Raw genomic sequence first — 22,812 nt, 5'->3', positions numbered from 1 at the left:
CTGGAGTCCTACGCCTTCAACATGAAGAGCAGCGTGCAGGACGAGAACCTGAAGGGCAAAATGAGTGAGGAGGAGCAGAAGAAGGTGGTTGAGAAGTGTGATGAGACCATCGCCTGGCTGGAGAACAACCAGCTGGCTGATAAAGACGAGTATCAACACAAGCAGAAAGAGCTGGAGAAAGTGTGCAACCCCATCATCAGCAAGTTGTATCAGGGAGGAATGCCTGAAGGTAACTGTGGAGAGCAGGCACAAGCCGGCTCCCAGGGGCCCACTATTGAGGAGGTGGACTAAAGTGTCCCTTAATATGGACTCTGTGATCACTGTAACAATAACGTTATACCTCATGTTTGTGGGTTTTTGTTCCAGACATTTATATGTTTAAACTTAACAATCAAGAAATTATAAGAACTGACCATATTTTTACAAAGTTGCATTGCTGGACTTTGCAATGAAGATAAAATGTGAATACATCTTAATGTTTCTTTTGGTTTCAATAAAATTACTTGAATCACCAGAGATTATTAAAATGATCTTATTCTTCATGAAACTTTGCAGCCACTTTTAAGATTTAGAGAAACCATGGTACGAGAATTATCGAAAGGTTACACCTTTTTATATCGATCTCTGTCTCTCATCATCATATCCCAAAATGACACAAGATGTTTTTAAAAATGACTGTATAATTAAAACATACTTCATACTTTTACCCATTACAAAATAAGACAACTCAATCACAGAAGTAATTATGAATGCAAGCAGTACGATACGCAGAAATACCACTAGATGGTGGAATTTCACTTTTTCACTGCTCTGAGAATCTGTTATAAATGTTATGAGGGAATATAGATTTTTCATTACCTTTTTATTTGAAGTTTTACAAACACACCAACTGTGCTGTTACCAAGGGGTACATGAAAATACAGGAAGTACTCAGATCTTTTACTTTTATAACCAATACACATTTTAAAAATGCTCAATGAAGAGCAACATAGTATTAAATGTTATATAATATGCTCCTTTGTGGTGATATATGATATATATTATAAGCCCTTGTTTATTGTCTATACGTGCTTCGTCTGCAGAGTCTCTACTTCGAATTGTTCCCTGAAGGACACGTAAAATATTACTTGAGTAAAAATATATAAGTTTGTAAGTAAATATAAATATAATCAGGAAAATAAACTTAAATTCAATGTAAAGTGCCATGAGATAATGTATATTGTGATTGAAAAAAAATCCAAATTTTACAGAAAATATCTCTGAAAATTTTACAGTAATTTTTCTGTTTTGTAAAATTGTGAACAAAAGTCTGTAAAATGACAGAAATGATCTGTGTATTAACATCCAAACTTCTCCTTTAAGCATTATGCCAATAATAATGAATTACATTTGTTTCCCATTTTTGTAAAGACGAGGAGGGGTGGATCTGACCTGTGTCCTCGAGGACACCAGGTAAACTCACCTGCATCAGCAGCCTGACAGCAACAGGCTCCTGGCTGAGCCGTGTGAAGACGCTGCTAACACAGTTAGCTGTCACAACTGTTACATTAGTCTTACAGGCTAATATCATACATGTGAGGAGTAACTTGTTATTGTAGCTGAAGTTAGCCGCCCGGCGGCTAGCTCGTGCCCCCAGTTGTAGACTTAGACCCCGGTTCACATTAGGCTCAAAATGATTTTGAGCTTATAAAGTAATGTTTACAAATAATATATTCAAACATGTTAGGTCTGTTGTGTGAGTATAATAAATCGTGATACATATGAATGTGCAAAAATAAATACAGTATGAATATTATGAAATAATATTTTTTTAATCATCTTAGCTAAATTGAACACTGCAGCCAGCACGTCTGTTCAAAACACGCAACCTTTACTTTGAAGACGAACTGTCTCTGTTTCCGGCTCTCGACTTGCTTGTTCAATTTTCATTGTAACAGTTGGATAAAGGAACAAACTGACGCTTTGAGGTGCTGAACTGAATTGTACGTCTTCATTAAATGGGACATACATTTACACTCAGCATAAGTAGGACAATGAAATTAGGCAATACCCCCTAAACTGGCATTTTATACAACGTGAACAACTGCAGAAGAATTATACTTCATGCAGGGACCTTTAGGGGCCCCAGGTTGGTAATCCAGTCTTGAATTTATTTGAGCAATAACCTGATAGTGAAGAAGTACGTTTGTAATACACAATTTGATACTTGGATTTTCATTCCTGCTTCATTTTCATAGTTCACACACAAAGTCCATGAAGTGCAGCTCATCAACATTATGAAATGTGGCTAAAAGATATGGAGTGTTATAAGAAAAAAAAAAAAAGAAAAGATCATTAAATCAAGCCTTCGAGCCTTTGTACTAGATTATTAATATTATCTAGGTCGATTTATTTATACCCTTTTATTTGTGAAGTGGAAACCTCACAGGAAACAGAACAACCATTTTCCGGTCAACACTCGAGTCCCGCCCCACCAGTCTGTGCCATCTTGTATTTAGCAAGAACAAAAACGGTGTGAGAAACAAGTCTAGCCTCAGGATGGGGCGCAGATTTTAAGGCAGATTTTAAGAGTATATTTTAAAAAGCTTTGGTGTTACAGGACAATATGCTTGGAAGTGGGGCACCGCGGAGAAACAACAGCCACACCCCGCAGAACAGCTAATGTTAACGTTAGCTCCAAGCTATCAAAGCTAAGCTAGCCAATTAGCTAAGGCTAGTAACCCAGTAACGTTAGAGAGACAACTGGCGAGCTTAAAGTTTCTATTTCCGCCGGTGTAATTTGGAAACCGTTAATTAATTTCATTGTGGCTCTGGAATCAGGAGGGACATCGATGGGAATGGGCCGAATGTCGTGTTGACTATCTGCCGAGAAGAAACCCGGGCTATGAGGATAGCGGCTCGCTAGCTCGGCTGCTAACAGTTGTTTTTCGGTCCAGAGCGGAACCACAATAAGCCGCGGTAAGTAAAGCTACATTAGCTTAGCTGCCCGGCTAGCTGCGGAGCTAGCTAACCCCGTTAGCTGCTCCAGAGGTTTTCAAACTTGGGTCCGGGGACGCCCAGTGGTCTTTGATTTATTTCCAGAGGCCTTCAGTTACACGAGAATCATCTTAGATTTACACACAGCTAACCGTTATCCTGTAGCTCTTCCGTGATGGGTGTTTTTAATCTGCATTTATTCATTCGTTTAGCTGATTTCCAACGTTTATTCTCCACATACCGAGCAAACCGTTAAGATGCACAATTGAGAGAGAATTCAGCAACACGAAGCTGTTTTAGGACAGACATTATCAAACGGTGTGCTGTGGTTTTACTGCGTTTCTTTCTGTGGGTCTGTTGATTACATCTGCCCAAAGCCGGTAATGTTAACATCAGGGCTGCAACTAACTGATTATTTTCATTAAACATTCCGTCTACCTTTTGTTTTTCAGATTAATTTGTTTGGTCTGTGAAACTAAAAAAAAAAAAAAAATGTCTGAGCTGAAGGTGGCGTCTTTTTTTAAAGTCCCAAAACCCCAAGTATTCATTTAAAGATACATGACAGAGGAAAGCAGCAAGTTTTCCCCCTTTGAGAGGCTAAAATCAGCAGTATATGACATTTATTTCACAATTTATGTTTAAAATATTTCCTCTAAATTGGTGTGATTTTCTTTTAATCAACCAATCAGTCGAGTAATTGTTTCAGCTCTAGTTAACATCAGCTGCTGTTGTCATGTAGGATTACCTTTGTACCCACTTCAACATTTATCAGCATATGCCAATGTTATTAAAATAAACAGTATAATTTCTATATGATGCAAGGAGTTGCTTTCAGGAGGACTGAATCCTGGATTTTAATGTCTCGCTTTAACCACAACAAACAACATTTCAGCCTCGTGAACATCTGGTTCGTTGAGCTGCTGAGAGACATGATGTTTAATGTTTGTTACCAGCTGAAAAACAGTGATGTCTGTTGATGAGGTATTTAACAGGGTGGAGTGGAGGCCATTTATGGTGTTGCAGTGTCCAAACAAAACTAACTAGATCTGGGGTTTCCGTCTTGGGGCAGAGGTTGATGTAATGCTTATATAAACTTAAATCAAAGCCACACATCATGAGTGTCCCTATTTCCTGTGAAATAACTTTGGAGAGATTCAGTTTGATATAAAGGCGACGTGTGCTTCAGGAGATTTAGCATCGAAATATGGGAAAGCATTCAGCTTTCACTTTGTCTGCTCCTGTAGCTATGATTAGTTTGTCATTTGCAATATTACAGTTTCAGTTTTCATGTGTTGAATGCCATTAGTGATGCAGCTTGAAGATGTTTCAGTGTTTATTCTATAGTGTAGACTTTATTTAAAGCTCTGGACCCTCACTGCCTGTGTTCAGCCATTTGTATTTTAAAATAGTAAGAAAAAAGAAATCACCTCGAGGTAGTTTTTTTTGAGGTGTTGGTTATTGGTGCTAATCAATGCATTTATACCCACTGTGTGTTACACATTCACAACAATGAGCTTCTTTTATGCAAAACATTTTCCTAGTCCGGGCTGAGTTCAGCCATGTGATCTTGGTCATCCGGCACCACTGACACACCAAATTTCACATCACTCGTTATGTTTAAAAAGGACTGTCTGGGGCTTTGTTTCCCTTTTTCCCTCCCCTGTTTTTTTAGTGCTGCTTATGCAGTCTTTAAATTTAACTTGATTGAACTAGTGTGTTTGTTTTTTCCACGTATGAAGTTGAGGAAACTTGCTTCCCCAGTGTCGTGTGCTTAAACTTTTGAGAACAACCCTGTTCCTCGGAAAAAGACAAAAATAGATACCGCAAGACGTCATCTCATTGAAAAAAAATGGTGAATGATTTTGTGGGTTTTGCATTTCAGTGTGAAGCTGAGGGATCAGAAAACAGTAGACGACAACAACAGTGACAGTTAATGTCCCAATTCACAAACTCAGAAAGTTTCTGTTTAGCCATGAACAACACAACATTGGGTCATTTATATTGACTCTTAAGATGCTCAGTGTAAACCCCATTTTGAAGGTTGCAATTGTTTTCATGTTGTAATACCTTTTTTTTATTGTGAAAATTCATAGTGTGATTGAAAACGCAAAAGGGAAAAATGACACGACAAAGATCTGAAGCGAGAACATCACAGTCACACAGGGTGCTCTTCAGGCAACTAGGATGCCCCATTTCTCTTTCTAATTCTGAAAAAACTTGCTGCACATTTTTGTCTTTCACATCGGTTGTTTTTCTTCTGACTGTATACAGTAGCTGCAGGCGTCTGCTTCCTGCCTCATACTGAACACCATCAGGCCACTGAGTGCCACATTATATATAGATATATATATCTCACACACACGCACACATAAAATTGAAAATTGGTTTGCTGTGTTTTGAAGGAATGCTGGGTTGGGGGGTGGGAGAGTGGGGATCTTGTGTCCTCGTCTAACACAGATTTACTAGCACGTTTACACAGCAGTGCTTTAAAAGGAACAAGCCTCGCAGTGCTGCATTAAACAGGGACCCTGGGGCCGAGTTTTCATGCATTCACCAGATCACAGAGGCCTGGTTATGTTGCTGGCTCTCCTCAGGGCTCCAGCTGACACTCAAGGATGAGCGTCTACATCAACCCCATTATAAAAAGATGTTGCATTTGTCAATAAGCTCGGCTCCGTGTGCTGGCTGAGATTACATTGAATGGGCTGATTTAGTCAGATGATTTGATTTGAAGCTCAGCTTGGCTCATCTTTAGATTGTCATGGATTTATTCATACCGATCTTTGATTTGAGTCGGCCCGTCATGGTGAGAACCGGAGCGCTGTCATTGCCTTTCTGCTGCTCTCTGATCTCCAGATGCTTGAGACAACAAAAGTGTCATGCATGTAATTAAATGTATATAAAGACTCTTTGTTGTTCTTTATTATTTTTCTTCTTGCCCTGGTTGATTTAAGAGCTGCAGTGTTTAATTGAATAATTGATTGTGAAATAATTAACCTGAATTTATTTTGATAACAAATGAATAATTTCAGTAATTTTTAAAATACATACAATACACCAAATATTTGCACCCCAGTTTGATTGATTGGTTGAAATTGATTATTTTATGAATCCTGTTATTTTTCAAACAAATTTAGGACATTTTTAGACACTGCGCTGGACTCACTATTATATAACTTCTTCCAGACAAAATTGATCAATTTATCAGAAAAAGTAATCAGCAGATGAATCAATAATGATAAGGATATCTGAGTTTGGGGCTGTGTAGAAGACAAGGCATTTTATAATACCACCTTGGGCTTTTATTTTTCCCTTATTAATGGAAGAAATAATTATGTGATTAAATGTACAGTTTAATTCAGGTAGTTTAGAGCTGAAACAATTATGTGTTTAACCAAATGAATGGGCAACGATTTTGATAATCACTTTTTAAATCAAATCTGAGGAACAGTTCACTGATTCTAGCTTCTTAAATGTTCTCTGTGTTAAACTGAATCTTTGTGTTTGACACAGTTGGATAAAACAAACATTCACTTAATATGAAAACTTGTGTCCTGGGAAATTGTAATGGGTTTCTTTTTGTTGTACATTAGAGATGCAGTAATTAGTTGTTGAATCAGTTTTGCACCGTTAGACATTTGACTGTTAATTTTGACAAAAAGAGAAGAAAAGAACCTGCAGATAAATCGATCTTGTACTATATTTTAAATTAAATACCCAACTTTTGTATCTATTATAGTTTTATCTAAATATCCAGTAAGTGGTGCTGACCTGGTAGAGCGGCTCAGTCCTTACTGAAGTGGCCTGGGATCAAATCTAACTCAGGCCCTTCACTGCATCTCTTTCCTGTCTCTGTCTCTCACTGTCCCTGTCATAATTAAACCAAAAATAACTATAAAATATGTACATCAAGTACAAATATATGAGGTTGTGGAGTGACAGGTCTGACATTATATTTTGCATCTTTAATTCAGAGAGAGAGACACTGTCAGCAGTTGGACTCTCAGTTAATGAGCTGGTGAAACTCTGTTCTTCTTCTTGAAGCTGTTTTCATCAGTTTCACATCATTTATGCTTTTGATGTCACAAGTTCTGAACAGTTAATAATTGAAATCCATTCATATTGAAGTGCACTTTGTGAGCACCAGCAGCCATTTTGTTTTCCGCTCGCTCTCAGCTGTTCGTGTCACACTCTTCTTCTCTGCGTCGTTTTCTCTCTGTGTTTGTGAGTGGATCTCTCCAGGTAAACATCCCGGCCTTCCCTGTAACTGTCGGCTGTCTTCGTGTCATGACTTGTCAGCTGGTAACTGTCCCAGATAGATCAACTGTGGGAGATAACGGTTGTTTTTTCAATCACCACAGAGGTGCACAGATGACTCCAAACTGTTTTGGCCAAAAGCAGCCAGTCATGACATTCCTCAAATACTACAGGATCTTTGAGACCTGCACCACAGATTTGTGGAGTATCACGGAAACTGATAAGATGTGAGGGGGTTTCGGAAGTGGGTCATTTTACAAGAGTACAAGAACGCAGTTTCCAGCATGTTTAACACATTAATTAGATGGTTTTCTGCCCGACTGAAGTGGAAAACAGACGCGTCACATCCCTCTAAAACAATATGGGAACACGGTCCAAGATCCAAATTTAATTCAAAGGGTTCCCTCCACCAACATTAAGGCGGCAGGACTGGAGTCTGCTGCGACTCCCATAGTGATTGGCAGCGGGTTCAATACATCAGTTAGAATAACTAATATTTCTGTTCCTCTTAAGTGTTTGTTTAAAGCTGAAATGTCTAAAACAGGCTGGTATTTTCAGGTATGATGTGATGTCTGAAGCTCCTTGTTTGGATCCTGATCACTGCTCACGGCCGTCTCCCAGGACTAACCTCTTCTCTCCTCTGCTTCACAGGCCCTGGCCATGCCCTCGAGTGCACGGGCGGGCAATCTGAAAGACCCGGAGGTGGCAGATCTCTTCTGCAAAGATGATCCCGAGAAGCTGTTCGCTGACCTCCGTGAGATCGGCCACGGCAGCTTCGGAGCGGTGTATTTTGTGAGTGTGACGTTAAATCCATCTGTTTTATGGCAGTAAATGTTTGTGTAGTCCAGGGTGTCTTTACTGTGAGCATGACGTCCTGACTTCCAGGTAATCTGAACCAGCTATAGTCTGATGATCAGACTGTATCAGCCCTTTTACTCCAGTTATTCCATTCAGCCGGTCGTCGTCTTCATGTCTTTGTCCAGTCGAGGCTGGCGTCACTTTCAGTCGACAGGAAACTGTGGTAGCAGTTATTTTAACGTTTTCAATCTTTCCGACAAGCAGTTTGGACGGAGTTATTCAACCATCCGACAAGAGGTTGTGATGGAGCTTTAACCAGTTTTGTGTGTAAAGTGGAGAGTATTTATTCGTTTTACATCAGCTGATTCTGCTGCCGCCACAAATAGAATCTAAACTCTGAGTAGTTTTAATGTCTTTTACACTAAAGAAGAAATGTAGAATTGTTGAGTTGCTGTTTTGTCTGCTTTGTATTTCTTGTGGCCACTTTTCTGTTGCTATGTTTCATAGATGTAGCAGGTAAAAACATTCTTAACCTCAACCTACAAAGATGTAATTTGTGAACAGTTTCTCCAGCTGGTGGAAACAGCGATTCAGAGATCTGGGACCAGAGCAAACCACGTAGTCTAAGCTGGTAGAAGCCCAAACATATAAATGGTCAGAATATTTGATAGTTTCCTGTAAGTTTAAAGCAATAAGATACTTACCGTGCTGTTCCTGCTTTTTGGTGCTGAGTTTATGTTCAAATTCACAAACAATACTTCAGTGACAACAGACGGATCAATACACAACACACAACCCATCTAACACAGACAAAAGCTCTACTTAATGAGAAAGGAAAACTCTTCCCAATTCAATCCAACAAGTCACAAAAAAAGATAAATAAAAATAAATACGTCGGATGAAAGAGCTCCTGTATCCATTTCTATTTCAGAAAACTTAAATATAAAACTCTTAAAAAGAAGAAAGTCCTAATGTTCTATACAATTCATTGTGTGAACAAATAAAGAAAGAAACCGAATCTGAATTTTTCCCCAACTAATCAAGAAACCAGTGGGAACACAACGTGTCTGTACGAGGCTGTGCATCTCATTCTACCTGGAAAATCTTCCTCAGGCTGCGGTAGACTAACACCTCCACACTGTTCTCACTGCCTCACTCAGTGTCTGACTTTCAGAGGATCCTTAAAAGGCCATTAGAGATGTGCTACAGAAATAGATGATGTGCATCAATTTGCATCAATTTAACTGCTTTATACTGTATTTCCTCCAGACTGTGTGAACTCTGCAGGTCGGAGGGGACAAGTGTCCTTGAATGACCACCGACAGAATCGGTCATGGATTAAAAAACATTATTTAATGTTTAAAATTGTTGTTTTTAAGAAGGTCGTATAATATAATTCTATTTTTAGGAATTCTTCTCAGTAGAAACGGCCACGATGCATCATTCAGCTGTTTACAGTCTGGGGTAGGACTCCATGTTGTCAGTGTCATCACAGAGCAACATGACTTCGTCTGGTGTCTGATAGCAGCATCCTCACTTGGGATTTAGGATTAAGCCCTTTGGAGGATTAAGCGTTTGGAATAGCTCTGAGAAAATATAAGCATTTTATCCCAAAAATAAATCATGTAGTTTGGTTCACAAACGGATCATCGTGTCCGTCTTTGTTCTGGGCTCAACTGCACACGTCGGATCGGTCTTTTGGCACCACCAAATGGTCTTAAAATTCACGTGCAGCCACTACTCTGGAAAGGATGGTGAAAAATCAGCTGCAGAATCAGGCTGACGAGAAACCAGATTTCAGATTAGTGTCACTAATAGATGACGGTGGCTTCACACAAACCAGAAAAGCAGCATTGAAAGAATTAAAGGCACATGGTTAGGTCGTTCTGTTCAAGTCTCAACATGTCGTTCAAACAGAATTTAAAGGAAGAATTCCTCAGTATATGTAATCGCTCCTTGTGTGATGTTGCCTTGTTGTGTGTTTTGTGCAATAACAGATGAATAATGGGCCACAAAGATTACAGTCCTATTAATGGACTCGAACCTGAGTCACTGCGGTAATGAGTAAGCTGTGATGATATGCGCTCTGCCAGGTGAGCTATCAGAGCGCTGTACTGCTGACTTCACCTGAAGAAGCTGAGCATAGGTGTGTTTTCTCACAGCACACCCAGCTCGTTAACGTCTCTAATCCACTTGTAGCTATAACAGGTTTGGTTTTACTTGATGTTACATCACTCTCGACACTTCGAGGACATGGTTCATTAATGAAATGATGCGTACAAGTATATGGGGCAAATTTTAAAGCATTTTATTTTAAATTACGAGACAATCTCGTATTATACGGGACATTCCTTTACAACAAAGGCTAAGTGCTGCTAAAAGCTAACCAGTTTGAATACTTGTAGCTAGTTGTTGACTGTTCTTGTGGATGTCTTTAGCTAATTGTAGGGTATTATCAGTTGTGTTGTCTGTTTTCTGTTGGTTTTGCTCTTGAATGTTTTAATTCCATCACACATGTAAAAGCCCAACGACGGGCCGGAGTCGAGAAATAGCAATAGCTATAAAAATCCTTGTGCAACACATTAGCTTCATACCTCGTTTTGAAATGTTAAATAGCATTGTCCCTATAAGATAAAAATGAGGAGGCCACCCTCATCAGCAGGGTTTGCTCTGCGGCTTGTTTTCCTTTCTTTCTGCGACATGATCTTCTTTTCGACAATCGACTGTTCTGGTCTGCTTGTAGAGTCCATGTTTGTGCATAATGCAGCTTGTTCAAGCCTGGTTCGAGTTAACGTTGACTAGCCGCGGCTAAATCTCCTTAATGGAGCGGCTTGAGCCTGAAGTGGACGTCGACGTTAATTTCGAACCGGGCTTTTTCAAGAAAGCGCAGATTCTGGTTGGCTGAAAGGTTAGAGAAGCTTGACTGTCCTGGTTTGGTTCATAAATCTGGGCGGAGAAAGTGAAAGAAACGTCTCCACTGAGGTGCCACTCCGGTGCAGCAGCTCCGCGGCAGCAGATCAGATTGTGATTGTTCCTGCTGTGATCAGGGCGTTTCCGCAGAAGATCTTAGATTCCAGGAAAGTTTTCCGCAGAAAAAAAAAAAAGTTGTTATCTGATTACCTGCGAAGCATATTTTCTCTGAGCGACTTGAGTTTCTTGAGTTCACATGTGTAAATGTGTTTGTGTTTCATCCTCCAGGCCCGAGATGTGCGAAACAATGAGGTGGTGGCCATCAAGAAAATGTCGTACAGCGGCAAGCAGACAAACGAGGTGAAGAACTTACATTTCCTTGTAGATTTTAAAGTCTCTCCCCATGCGTCTTCTCAGATTATCCATTTCTCTGATAGTTGAATGATCATCATCAAAATCACTAATAAACTCCTTCAGTTCATTTTTAAATGTCCTGGATGATTTATATAGTGTTAAAGTGAATCCATCGTCTTTATCCTGATATTATAAATATGAACCCTGAAGTTTGTATTTTATGTGAATAACATTAAATAAACATTTCTCCAATAACAACAAGCAGGATGAGGTCTGACTGAGTGTTGTGTGTGTTCATGTGCAGAAATGGCAGGACATCATTAAAGAGGTGAAGTTCCTGCAGAAACTTCGCCACCCGAACACTATCGAGTACCGGGGCTGTTACCTGAAAGAACACACGGCATGGGTGAGTTTTATAATGTCTCATTGGCTTCTGGAAATGTCTTTTCCACATTGAAAATACAAATTAAAGCTCGTGTTTGTGAGTCCAGGGTGATATCTCCAAATAACTGTCCAATCAACAGCCTCTAAATCCCAAAGATTTACAACATTTTTTAATTTTTATTTACAAAGAAAAGGAGCAAATCTTGAACGTGTAATTACTTAATAAGCAACTTTAATGATTAACTGATAACCAAGACTGTTGACTAACTGTTTAACCAACCCATTATCTCAGGCTTGAACCAAAGACAGAGGCCGTTGTTGCCTTTTCTTATTGTGTTTGTTACGGATGATTCCCGTGAGATCTGTGATGAAAGTGAGAAATGTGTGTTGATATAAATGCTACCTGTGGTTCTGTGACCGCCATGTTGGATCGTCTCTCCCTCAGCTGGTGATGGAGTACTGCCTCGGCTCGGCCTCAGACCTCCTCGAAGGTCAGTGGAGGAAAATAATGATCACGATTATTTAACACGATTACTCATTGACTGGAAACACCACGCGTTTATTGAACTTTGTCTGATTTCCAGCCTGTTGTCTCTTCTTCTACTCTTTTTGTCTTCACAGTTCACAAAAAGCCGCTCCAGGAAGTTGAAATAGCTGCTATTACCCACGGTGCACTGCAGGGATTAGCATATCTTCACTCTCACAATATGATTCACAGGTAAAATCTCTCTCTCGCTCTCTCTCTCTCTCTCTCTCTCTGCCGTGCAGGCAGAGGTCAAGCTAAGCTAACAGGCTAGGCTATGAAAACGTAGCTAAGCTAGCTTTCACTTCCAGCAGCACAAGAGACGATGTTTTCTGTCTTTAATCTTTACTAATTAATCATTTCATTCACGGAGCAGCTCTGAGGTTACCGCCATCTTTTAAGGTGGAATGTTTTCTTCAGTGTTACTCAATGCCTGATTGATGTTTGGAAATCAATCAATACACCTTAAATATCAATATGGAAACTTTGAATGATTCATTTGTCTTTATCAGCTCTCTGCACGACAGACTCTTTAGTGATGATCGGATCTTCAAGCTCTTAAAATAAAGTGTTTCTACATTTCAACCGGATGAATCGGATATTTTATTTAATCACTGAGTAAAAAAGTGGCGGAGAATGACGCTGGCAGCGCTACACCTACAGCTGTTAAAGTGGTCCAATAATTCATCCATCTGTGTTTCCAAAAACACGTCTTTGTATCCTGAAAGTCTGAGAACGACTCGATCCAGAGCTCAAACGATGATGTCGTCCCACAGTTTATTGCCACAGACTTACACTTGTAGTTTAAACTACTACAAACAAACTGAAGTAATTACCAGCCTCTGCAACACACTGATGTCAGTGTCATTTCCCCATCTCTTTTGCAGGGACGTGAAAGCGGGAAACATCCTGCTGACGGAGCCTGGTCAGGTCAAACTGGGGGACTTTGGTTCGGCCTCCATCGTGGCTCCGGCCAACTCCTTCGTGGGGACTCCCTACTGGTGAGTGCTCAACTAAAACTCCTTTACCTTGGTTAAAGACGTTTGGGTCATCATTCCTCTTCTTCCTAAATTTAATCTAACACTCAAGGAAGCTGCTCTGGTAACATGAATGCTCTGTCTTGTGTCAGGATGGCTCCGGAGGTGATCTTAGCCATGGATGAAGGCCAGTATGACGGCAAGGTGGATGTCTGGTCGCTGGGCATCACCTGCATAGAGCTGGGTATGAGCTGTAGTTTCTTTCTTACATATGTGTGTGAATCCAGACTGGAACAAACCCTGACTCTGTGCTCTGTCTCCCCACAGCTGAGAGGAAGCCCCCGCTCTTCAATATGAATGCTATGAGTGCCTTATATCACATCGCTCAGAATGAAAGCCCCATCCTCCAGTCCAACCACTGGTGAGAGCGTCTTTTTCTCTCTTCAGCTCCTCGTTTGAAGAGAGAGAGCTTCTGACTCACCTTGAGATAAACTGTTTTCTCATTATTTACCTTTTACTCAGTGGAGTATTTTTACACTGTGGTTTTGCTATTTAAGATCAGAGGCCGGTTTCACAAAGAGAAACTTTGACCGTGTCTGAGATGAAACAAATAGTCAGACTTCAGATAGACGGAGTCTGAATTCATCTGTTGCACAAAGCAGTTCAGTAAGACTGTGGTACAATGACTTCTGGGTAAATAAAAGATAATGGCCAGCCCCAGCTTTAGGAAGAATTCAACAGCTACAAGGACGTTTTAGTTGAAGACTGAAACAATAAAAATAGAAATCTGATTTGGAAAGAAAGAAAAAATCCCTGCGGTCTCTAAAACTTCTTTCCCTTCTCTTTGCTGAAGTTATGAGCCATGTTTTCCTGTTCTTTGCCGTTCGGAGGGGTCAGTGCAGGTGTCATTGATTGTTACCATGGTAACTTTGGTCTTAAGCCTGAGTTAGTCTGGGGGTAAAGTGTCTATTGTTTTTTTTTTGTCTTAAAATGAGTCAGTCTTTATTTCTGTGAAGGGTCTGACTAACAGACTGATCTACAGACCAGAGATATCTCTTTGAAACCGGCCCCTGGGTTCTTCTTCCTCCACTGCTCGTGACGGAGGAAACAATATTTAATATGTTGATAACCTTGAAGTCAGCTCCGTCTCGGACACTGGGCTTAAAGGACTAAATATAAAAGCATATTGGAGACCATGGCTCCTCTCTTGGTTCTCCGTGAGTCATTTTATTCACTAATATGATAATCCCATGTTTTTTCTTCAGGACTGATTCCTTCCGCAACTTTGTTGACTCTTGCCTTCAGAAGATTCCCCAGGACCGTCCTACCTCGGACGTGCTACTGAATGTGAGAACTCACAGTTTGGAACTAAACCGTCTCATCACGATGTGCATGTCACATTAATGTTAACGCCTCGTCTTCATCCGTTTCCCTCCTCAGCATCGGTTCCTGTGCCGCGAGCGCCCGCTGACGGTGATCATGGACCTGATTGCACGAACCAAGGATGCAGTGCGAGAGCTGGACAATCTGCAGTACCGCAAGATGAAGAAGATCCTCTTCCAGGAGACCCAGCAGAACGGACCCGTGTCCGAGGGAGGGGAGGATGAGGAGGTGAGGAACGGGAGAGAGATGAAGTCTGTGACTTTGATTTCCAAACAAACTACAAGCAAAACAACGTGTTTGCAGTTCTTGGTTTTTAAAGATGCCAGGTGGATAAACCAGTGTTACAGAACACACTCGTGTATTTGACCCAATCAGCAACTTTCAACACTTGAAACTCTGATCTAGATTCAGTTCTGGAGATTGTAGTTTTACTCCCTGAGAGCTCCTCATGTCTTTATTACCTGTTACATTATTCACATATTCTGTCAAAACCCTCAAACTGATCTCCAAAACAAATCAGATGAATAAGATCATTCAACAAGTGATCAAATATCAAAACTCACATTTTGTACCAAAAACATCTGAAACTCACATCAGGGTCAAAAATCTAATGGAGTCGAATGATATCTGATGTAAACGAACTTGACAGTGTAACCTATTTGATTTTAAATGAACTAATTTGGTGTTGAAGGGGGGGGGGGTGTCTCTGTGTTTTATATAGCTGTATTTGGAGCAGATGTACTGAGTTGTGTTGCTTAAAGTTTGTGTTATACATCCATGGTCACATGTTGGAGATCCCAGATCTACAGTCCGGATGCTCCTGTAGAAATGTAGACAGAGGAACCGAGTTCCTCAAAGGGTTCCTGTTCTCTGGGGAGAGAGGAAGGAGAAGAGACAGATTCTGAGACCAGAGAGAAAGGAAATGGTAGAAAGTGAAGATGCACAAGGAGGAGAAGACACTAAGGAAATGAGTGAAGCATGATGGGAAAATGACTCAAAAAGTTGTGACTTAAAATCCTAAAAAACACTGAGACAGTGTTCGACTCAGTCAGTCTGTGCTGTGGTAATTTATAAGAAAATAAAATAAAACCCACCACACAAAACAACTACATCACACATGCAGGTAATAATGAGCCTAAAGAAAAATATCCTGTGTGTGTGTGTGTGTGTGTGTGTGTGTGTGTCTCTCAGGAGGTGGAGCAGTACCTGTTGCGGACAGGTACAGTCAACAGCATGGAGAGCTCCCAGTCAGTTCCCAGTATGTCCATCTCTGCCAGTTCTCAGAGCAGCTCAGTCAACAGCCTGGCGGACGCCTCCGACGACAGCAGCAGCGAGATGGCCATGATGCAGGAGGGCGAGCACACCGTCACCTCCAACAGCTCCATCATCCACCGGCCCACGGTAAACACACACCCAGACATGTTTTCTATGAGTGTGTGTGAAAGAGCTTCAGTCAGTTGGTCCATGTGGTGTCCAGGATTAAAAGAGTCTGACCTTTCTCCCCTCTTCCTCCTCCTCCTCATCATCCTCCTCCTCCTCCTCAGGGTCAGGATAACATCTATGACGACCCGTACCAGCCTGAGATGGACCAACCCCAGGTTCCCTCTGCTGGACGCCGTCGAGCCTACTATCGTAACCGTGACCACTTCGCCACCATCCGAACTGCCTCTTTGGTAAGTTCACTCGCAGGGCGCCGCCATCCTCCTCCTCCTCCTCCTCCTCCTCCTCCTCCTCCTCCTTCTCCACTCAAAGCTTCAGACACAAAGAATTTTTTTGTTTTTGTTTTTTAAATCAACAAATCAATCTTTGTTTTCAATGCAGAGGACAAACAAAAAACTTTATAGCTTTTCTTTCCTAAATACCCGTCACACAGCGCTGTCACGTGTCGCTGCCAGACTCGTCTTCCCACTTCGGAGCACAGCAGATGTAATTCTAGAAGTCTCTGCGGTGTCGTATGATCGTATTTTATTTTAGTTGACCCAGGAGAAACTTTCTCACACACACACACACACACACACACACACACACACACACACACACACAGACACACACTCTGAAGTCTTGAGAGAGTGAGGCAGTTCTACAGTTCAAGGTTCAGTGTTATGGTATTCCCAACTTCTTTGGGTTATAATGACACCTAAGTATAATATTTACAGAACAGAAACCGGCTGGAGACTCTGAGACGTCTCTGCATTTCTTACAGACTTAAAGACTCTAACGCCTCTTTTTCCCACTGGTCAAAAAACCTGCTCACCTGTCACCTGTCCCACACACTGCTGCTACACCTGAGTGAAGCTGCAGACCTGAGATAAGTTTTAAAAACACAATCACTGATCGAAGCGTCTCAGGAGCAACAACCTGTAGATGAGACGTGACAGATCTGTTATACCCGTTAGCATGGCGGCTAGCAGCTGTGTGTGTGTGTGTGTGTGTGTGTGTGTGTGTGTGTGTGTGTAAGAATGTTGGAGGTAAATTACTCGACCCTTCAGCTCCTGTTGAGTTGTGGCAGCAGCCATCTTAAAACTTGAGAGAGATCGATATGGACGAGCCGACAGGGAGTCTCTTTTCCTCTGTGCTCCTCACCTCCTATAAATATTAGGGGAGCAGCCCTCAACCTGAGGTTCACACTGCTGACGTTTCACCTGCACAGATTCCAAAGCAGATATCACCTGTGGATAACACACTGTATATTACAGCAGGGGTCACGCCAGCTTACACACACCTCTGACCAGCTGACCGTTCTCCTGTTCTCCAGGTGACCCGTCAGATCCAGGAGCACGAGCAGGGCTCGGCGCTGCGGGAGCAGATGTCTGGGTACAAACGAATGAGGCGGCAGCACCAGAAGCAGCTGATGGGGCTGGAGAACAAGCTGAAGGCCGAGATGGACGAGCACCAGCTGAAGCTGGACAAGGAGCTGGAGAACCAGAGGAACAGCTTCTCCACCGAGGCCGACAAGCTGTCCAAGAAGCACCAGGCCATCCTGGAGAAAGAGGTGACGGAGACACAGCTCCACATACACACATCACACCTGTTTACCTCAGTCACTAATTACATTGTTCAGACCAATGTTCTTAAATCTAGTTTGCATGGTTTCTCTTCATAACTTAGCATCCATGTTTTTCTTTTGGTGACTTAAAGGATAAATCTTCTTTTAAATATGAAACTAAATATCTGTAAAAACCACCAGCCTCTTCCTCTAAAACTATATGTTGTCTAATGTGCAGGACGAGAGGACAGTGAAGTCTCAGTGGACTCGTTCCATTCATCCAGTATAACTTGACTTGACTTAAACAATTGATTGGCTTTGGTGCCATTATCAGTGTCGGCATCTGTGGTTCATAAAAATGACCTCTGACCTCTCTGTGTCCTCCTGCAGACGAAAGCGGCTCTGGCAGAGGAGAAGAAGTTCCAGCAGCACATTCTGGGCCAGCAGAAGAAGGAGCTGACCAGTTTACTGGAGTCACAGAAACGTCAGTACCGCCAACGCAAGGATCAGCTGAAAGAGGTAAAACACACACTGCTGCCGCTGTTACATTCAAAACAACACGGAGGTAGATATTCTCATATTGTTTATATTTGTTGAACATTACTCAGCGTTTGTTTGTTTCTCGGCACTAACCAGGAGCTGAGCGAGAACCAGTCGACTCCGAAGCGGGAGAAGCAGGAGTGGCTGATCCGTCAGAAGGAGTGTCTGCAGCAGATGCAGGCGGAGGAGGAGGCCAGCCTGCTGCGGAGGCAGAGGCAGTACTACGAGCTGCAGTGTCGCCAGTACAAGAGGAAGATGCTGCTGGCTCGCCACAACCTGGAGCAGGACCTGCTGAGAGAGGTACAGCCGAGCGAGCTCACAGCTGACCTTCACCCTGAATCTCCTCAGTCCGGTCACACACACACTGGGAGTTTCTGTTTGTGTAAACATGAGATATATAAGAGTGAGCAGTGTCTGTTTTTATTGTCCTAAAACACCACGGAGCGCCGAGGTTTTATCTTAGAAATATTGACGAATGTGAGTTAAATTAGTCACTTGTTCTATAGGAAATTAGGCAAACTTACTGTGTGTGATCATCAACAACAAGCAACTGCATTATTTTATCTGATTCTGTTCGTGAAGAAACAAAAGTTTTTATTCCTCCGCCCGGCGACAGCGACATATTGTTTTCAGGTTGTACGTCTCATTCTCGTGGACACGATATCTCAGAAACGCCGTGACGGAGCTTCTTCAAATTTGGCGAAAACATTCACTTGGACTCAAGGATGAACTGTTTTAGATTTTGGTGTTCGAAGGTCAAAGGTCACGGGCATGGTGACCTCACAAAAATTAATTAAATTCTGTAGGTTATAAACACAAAACTGATTTAGAGAGCGATTTGACCTGTGCAGTAACCTTTACTGTCTCGTCCTCCACCAGGATCTGAACAAGAAGCAGACCCAGAAGGACCTGGAGTGCGCCATGCTGCTGCGACACCATGAGTCCACGCAGGAGCTGGAGTTCAGGCAGCTGGGTTCGGTGCAGCGGACTCGGGCCGACCTGATCCGAACGCAGCACCAGACTGAGCTGACCAACCAGATGGAGTACAACAAGCGCCGCGAGCAAGAGCTTCGACAGAAACACGCCATGGAGGTCCGGCAGCAGCCGAAGAGCCTCAAGGTACGAAGAGACCGATCCAAACAGAACTGAAAGGTTCTGATCAGGTTTAGTTCTCAGATTTCTGACGTTATGATCAAAGATTATTTCTCACACATATGGAAAACCTTTTTAACTAGTCAACATTTTTAACCTGCAGCAGAATTACAGTCGGATCAACTGATAAAATGTCACAAGTTCCCAACGTTTAGTTCGAGGATAAAATATTTAAAAACATGTTGGTGTTAAACGACAGTGTGTGATCATGTCTGACTCGTTGTTCCAGTCCAAAGAGCTGCAGATCAAGCGTCAGTTCCAGGAGACCTGTAAGATCCAGACGCGTCAGTACAAAGCCCTGAGGAACCACCTGCTGGAGAGCACTCCCAAATCCGACCACAAAGCCGTCCTCAAACGCCTAAAAGAGGAGCAAACACGTAAGCTGGCCATCCTGGCCGAGCAGTACGACCACTCCATCAACGACATGCTGTCCACACAGGCTGTGAGTAAGGCAAGGAAACCTCCGCGCACCTTCCACACCTGAAAACCTGCACCTGCACCTTTTCACAGCGTCAGCGGCGCCTCAGTGCGTCCAATCAGAACGAAGCTGCTTAACACGTTTAGATGTCTGGACGTGAAAATAGAAAAGTGGTGACTGTCCATCACAAGTCCCAACACAAACCTTTACCATTTTATAAAAGGGAGAAAATTTGAGAAGCTGTTTTCATTCTGTTTCTTTGAAAAACATATGAATTGATTAATCAGGTATCAAACTTGATGCTGATTAATTTTCTGTCCATTGACTAATCGATTATTGTTTCAGCTCTAAACTGAAGTTTGAAGTAGATTCACGTGATTGATAATCTCAAAACTCACGTTCTGGGATGAAAACGCTTTAAAAATATAACAAATATATATATATATATAAAATAAAAATATTGGTTAAACTGATTTAGTTGGTTTTCCACTTTTTCACAACACAAACCCAATTTCTTTATCAATAAAGACGTCAATGAGTGTAAATGAAGGTTTGTATAAATGTCCAAGTGTTAACAAGACGGCCAATTAACAAACATACACATAGAAATATGTTAATGTTTCTGTTACTGAAGGGGGGAAGAAAGTAGTGCCATCAGAGTGCTGAGAGGGGAAAGTAGTTCCAGGGATTTCTGCATCAGTCTGATGAGGAACAAGATTTGGGGGCGTGGCCTAACAGACCCGTGCCGTCCTGCTGTTTTAATCACGGCCGTCTCTTCGGCGCTCGCAGCAGATGGCGCTCTACTGATACCGAGGCTCGTCCCTGTTTGTGCCCACAGCTGCGGCTGGACGAGACCCAGGAGGCGGAGTACCAGGTGCTGCGGATGCAGCTGCAGCAGGAGCTGGAGCTGCTGAACGCCTACCAGAGCAAGATCAAGATCCACACCGACACCCAGCACGAACGAGAGGTGAAGGACCTGGAGCAGAGGGTGTCGATCCGCCGAGCGCTGCTGGAGCAGAGGGTGAGAAGTCACAACCTCGTCATTGATTGATTGATTAACTGATTGATTGATTGTGATTATTTTCTCTATAAATTGTAAGTTTAAGAAGGAATTATAATTTCCTGGAGGCCAAATTAATTAGTGAGTCGTTCGAGTCCAAAACTCGAAGATATGATGTTCCTTAAAGTGACAGAAATTAATTAATTTATTTAACCTTTATTTATTTATTCAGGTAAATCCCTTTGAGATAGAGATTTAATTTTCAAGAGACGTGAATGTACATAAATGAACAGAGAGAAACAGCCGACAGTCTCATCAGTTCAAACAACTGCATTCTGTTTTGGGAAAAGTGGCAAATAAAGTGTCTGGGGAACTGACTCCAAATACAGTCTTCCCAAGTTCAGACTCAACCTCATGTACATGGAGTGTTAGCCGATCATGTGACCAAGTTTGGTGCGTTCCAGCTGATCTGATCAAGAGAGATGTAAAGTCATTTCTCAATAAGGGCTTTGTAATATTTTTGTAATTGTGTAAAAAAAGTTGTGAATGAAAGTCTGATGTTGTGAACGTGTCCGTCAGATCGAGGAGGAGATGTTGTCTCTGCAGAACGAGCGTTCAGAGAGAATCCGGACTTTGCTGGAGCGCCAGGCTCACGAGATCGAGGCCTTCGACTCGGAGAGCATGCGGCTCGGCTTCAGCAACATGGCGCTGACCGGCATCCCGGCCGAGGCCTTCAACCAGGGCTACCCGACCCCCAGCCCCTCGTCGGGCTCCAGCGGCTGGCCGTCGCGGCCCGTCCCCCGCTCGGGGAGCCACTGGAGCCACAGCGTGCAGAACTCGGTGGCGACTCCGTCCTGGCGCAGTCAGAACCACGGCGGGGGATTCAACCGCGCCGAGTCCATCACCTCCTCCCACGGCCTCGGCAGGGACAGCGACCTGAGCAAGAGCAGCAGGGGCCCCTCCTCCCACCACCACCACCATCAGCACCACCACCATCAGCACCAACCGCATCAACCGCACCAGCAGCACCAGCAGCATCAGCAGCATCAGCAGCACCAGCAGCACTACCTCCCCCAGCACTACCAGCACCACCAGAGCACGCCGCAGCTGTACCGCGACAGCCACGAGCGCGACAGCCGGGAGCGCGAGCGGGCCAGGGAGTGGGTGGGAGGAGGGGGCCACTACGCCCATCACTCCCAGGGCCACCACCACCTCTCCTCCCACGCCTCCTCCCAGTCCCTGGCTCTCCTCCCACCACCACCTCCCCCTCCCCCCATCTCCCTCTCCTCCTCCTCTCCCCCCTCCTCTGCCTCCTCCTCCTCCTCGTCACAGGGAGGCTACGGAGGCGGCGGCGGCCTGAGCGTCAGGGGCCCCAGTCTGATGGCCCTCAGGAACAGCCCCCAGCCTCTGAGGAGGACGGCCTCAGGGGGGCCGGGCGGCGGCGGCGGGAGCGACGGAGGGCTCAGCCGGAGCACGTCGGTCACGTCTCACATTTCCAACGGCTCTCACCTCTCCTACTCGTGAACCGGCCGAGCTGTCTCCATGCTCTGATCTGAGGGCCACGCCCACAGACAGACGCAGAGCCACGCCCACTTCACGTAGAGAGCTTCGTTTAGTTTTTTCTGTTCAGAGCAAAAACAAACAAAACAAACACCCCGATTTTTAAAGTGTAAATTTTAAAATCTCCTTTCTTGAAGTGAAAAGAAAGAGAGAACGAGTATTAACAACCCTGAGCGTCACTGTGGGGGAGGGGGAGGAGAGGGGGAGGAGTCACACAACGACTGAAGAAACAAAACAATCCAAAAAAAAAAAAAAGTGGTAAAATTAGAAAGTAAACAACAAAAAACTCACAACACATTGAATCTGTTGCACAGTATCGACTTTGTAGTGAGACGGTTTTAACTGCAGGAGTCGGACCAGTCTGAGGGTCAGGTGGTCAGGTGATCAGGTGGTCAGGTGATCAGGTGTCGGAGCACGTGTCAGGTTGTTGGTTCTCAGTTTGTATCGAACTGAGCGACAGTTGTGGAGCTTCCACTTTGGCTTGAGGTGCTTTTAAAAAAACAAAAACAAAAAAAAACAACCACTGTAACTTTGTAAATAACAGTAAATTGTAAACCCAGTTTTTTGATTTGTAAGTGTTTCATACGTTCAGCG

The 22,812-nt window shown here is 43.0% G+C and overlaps 2 protein-coding genes across 3 annotated transcripts in view; both read left to right on the top strand.

Annotated features, from left to right (window-relative positions):
- LOC111653120 (heat shock 70 kDa protein 1-like) overlaps positions 1–514 on the top strand; it is a 1,974-nt gene extending 1,460 nt beyond the window's left edge. The window contains exon 2 of the mRNA XM_023403589.2: positions 7–514. Coding sequence (XP_023259357.1) covers positions 7–291 — 285 coding nt within the window. The 3' untranslated portion in view covers positions 292–514. The remainder of the gene's footprint in view (positions 1–6) is intronic.
- Positions 515–2,474: 1,960 nt separating this feature from the next.
- Positions 2,475–22,806, top strand: taok2a (TAO kinase 2a). 2 transcript variants are annotated; one of them, XM_023403587.2, is made up of 20 exons: positions 2,475–2,958; positions 7,885–8,025; positions 11,230–11,301; positions 11,600–11,701; positions 12,125–12,170; positions 12,301–12,397; positions 13,090–13,203; positions 13,332–13,423; positions 13,507–13,600; positions 14,445–14,526; positions 14,620–14,790; positions 15,754–15,963; positions 16,107–16,235; positions 17,318–17,554; positions 17,939–18,067; positions 18,185–18,388; positions 18,968–19,207; positions 19,470–19,682; positions 20,497–20,679; positions 21,238–22,806. In XM_023403587.2, the coding sequence occupies exons 2-20, from the start codon at positions 7,894–7,896 to the stop codon at positions 22,180–22,182; spliced, it is 3,492 nt and encodes a 1,163-aa protein (XP_023259355.1). In that variant the 5' UTR covers positions 2,475–2,958; positions 7,885–7,893; the 3' UTR covers positions 22,183–22,806. The 2 variants fall into 2 exon arrangements, with proteins under 2 accessions (XP_023259355.1, XP_087029405.1); XM_087173279.1 differs by having other exon boundaries at positions 19,470–19,691.
- Positions 22,807–22,812: the final 6 nt, after the last annotated feature.

This window comes from Seriola lalandi, unplaced genomic scaffold (genome assembly GCF_002814215.2).
Source record: "Seriola lalandi dorsalis isolate HSWRI2012SDOR001 ecotype SW California unplaced genomic scaffold, Sedor1 jcf7180002054148, whole genome shotgun sequence".
Lineage (NCBI taxonomy): Eukaryota > Metazoa > Chordata > Actinopteri > Carangiformes > Carangidae > Seriola > Seriola lalandi.
This window is presented reverse-complemented; position numbering and strand designations above follow the sequence as displayed.

Excerpts from the sequence above, each read along its gene's own strand:
- taok2a (XM_087173279.1), top strand. The coding sequence starts at position 7,894 with ATGCCCTCGAGTGCACGGGCGGGCAATCTGAAAGACCCGGAGGTGGCA. Across the intron at positions 14,791-15,753 it reads AGGGAGGGGAGGATGAGGAG|GAGGTGGAGCAGTACCTGTT; the intron begins GTGAGGAACGGG and ends TGTGTCTCTCAG. Across the intron at positions 19,692-20,496 it reads CCACACAGGCTGTGAGTAAG|CTGCGGCTGGACGAGACCCA; the intron begins GCAAGGAAACCT and ends TTGTGCCCACAG.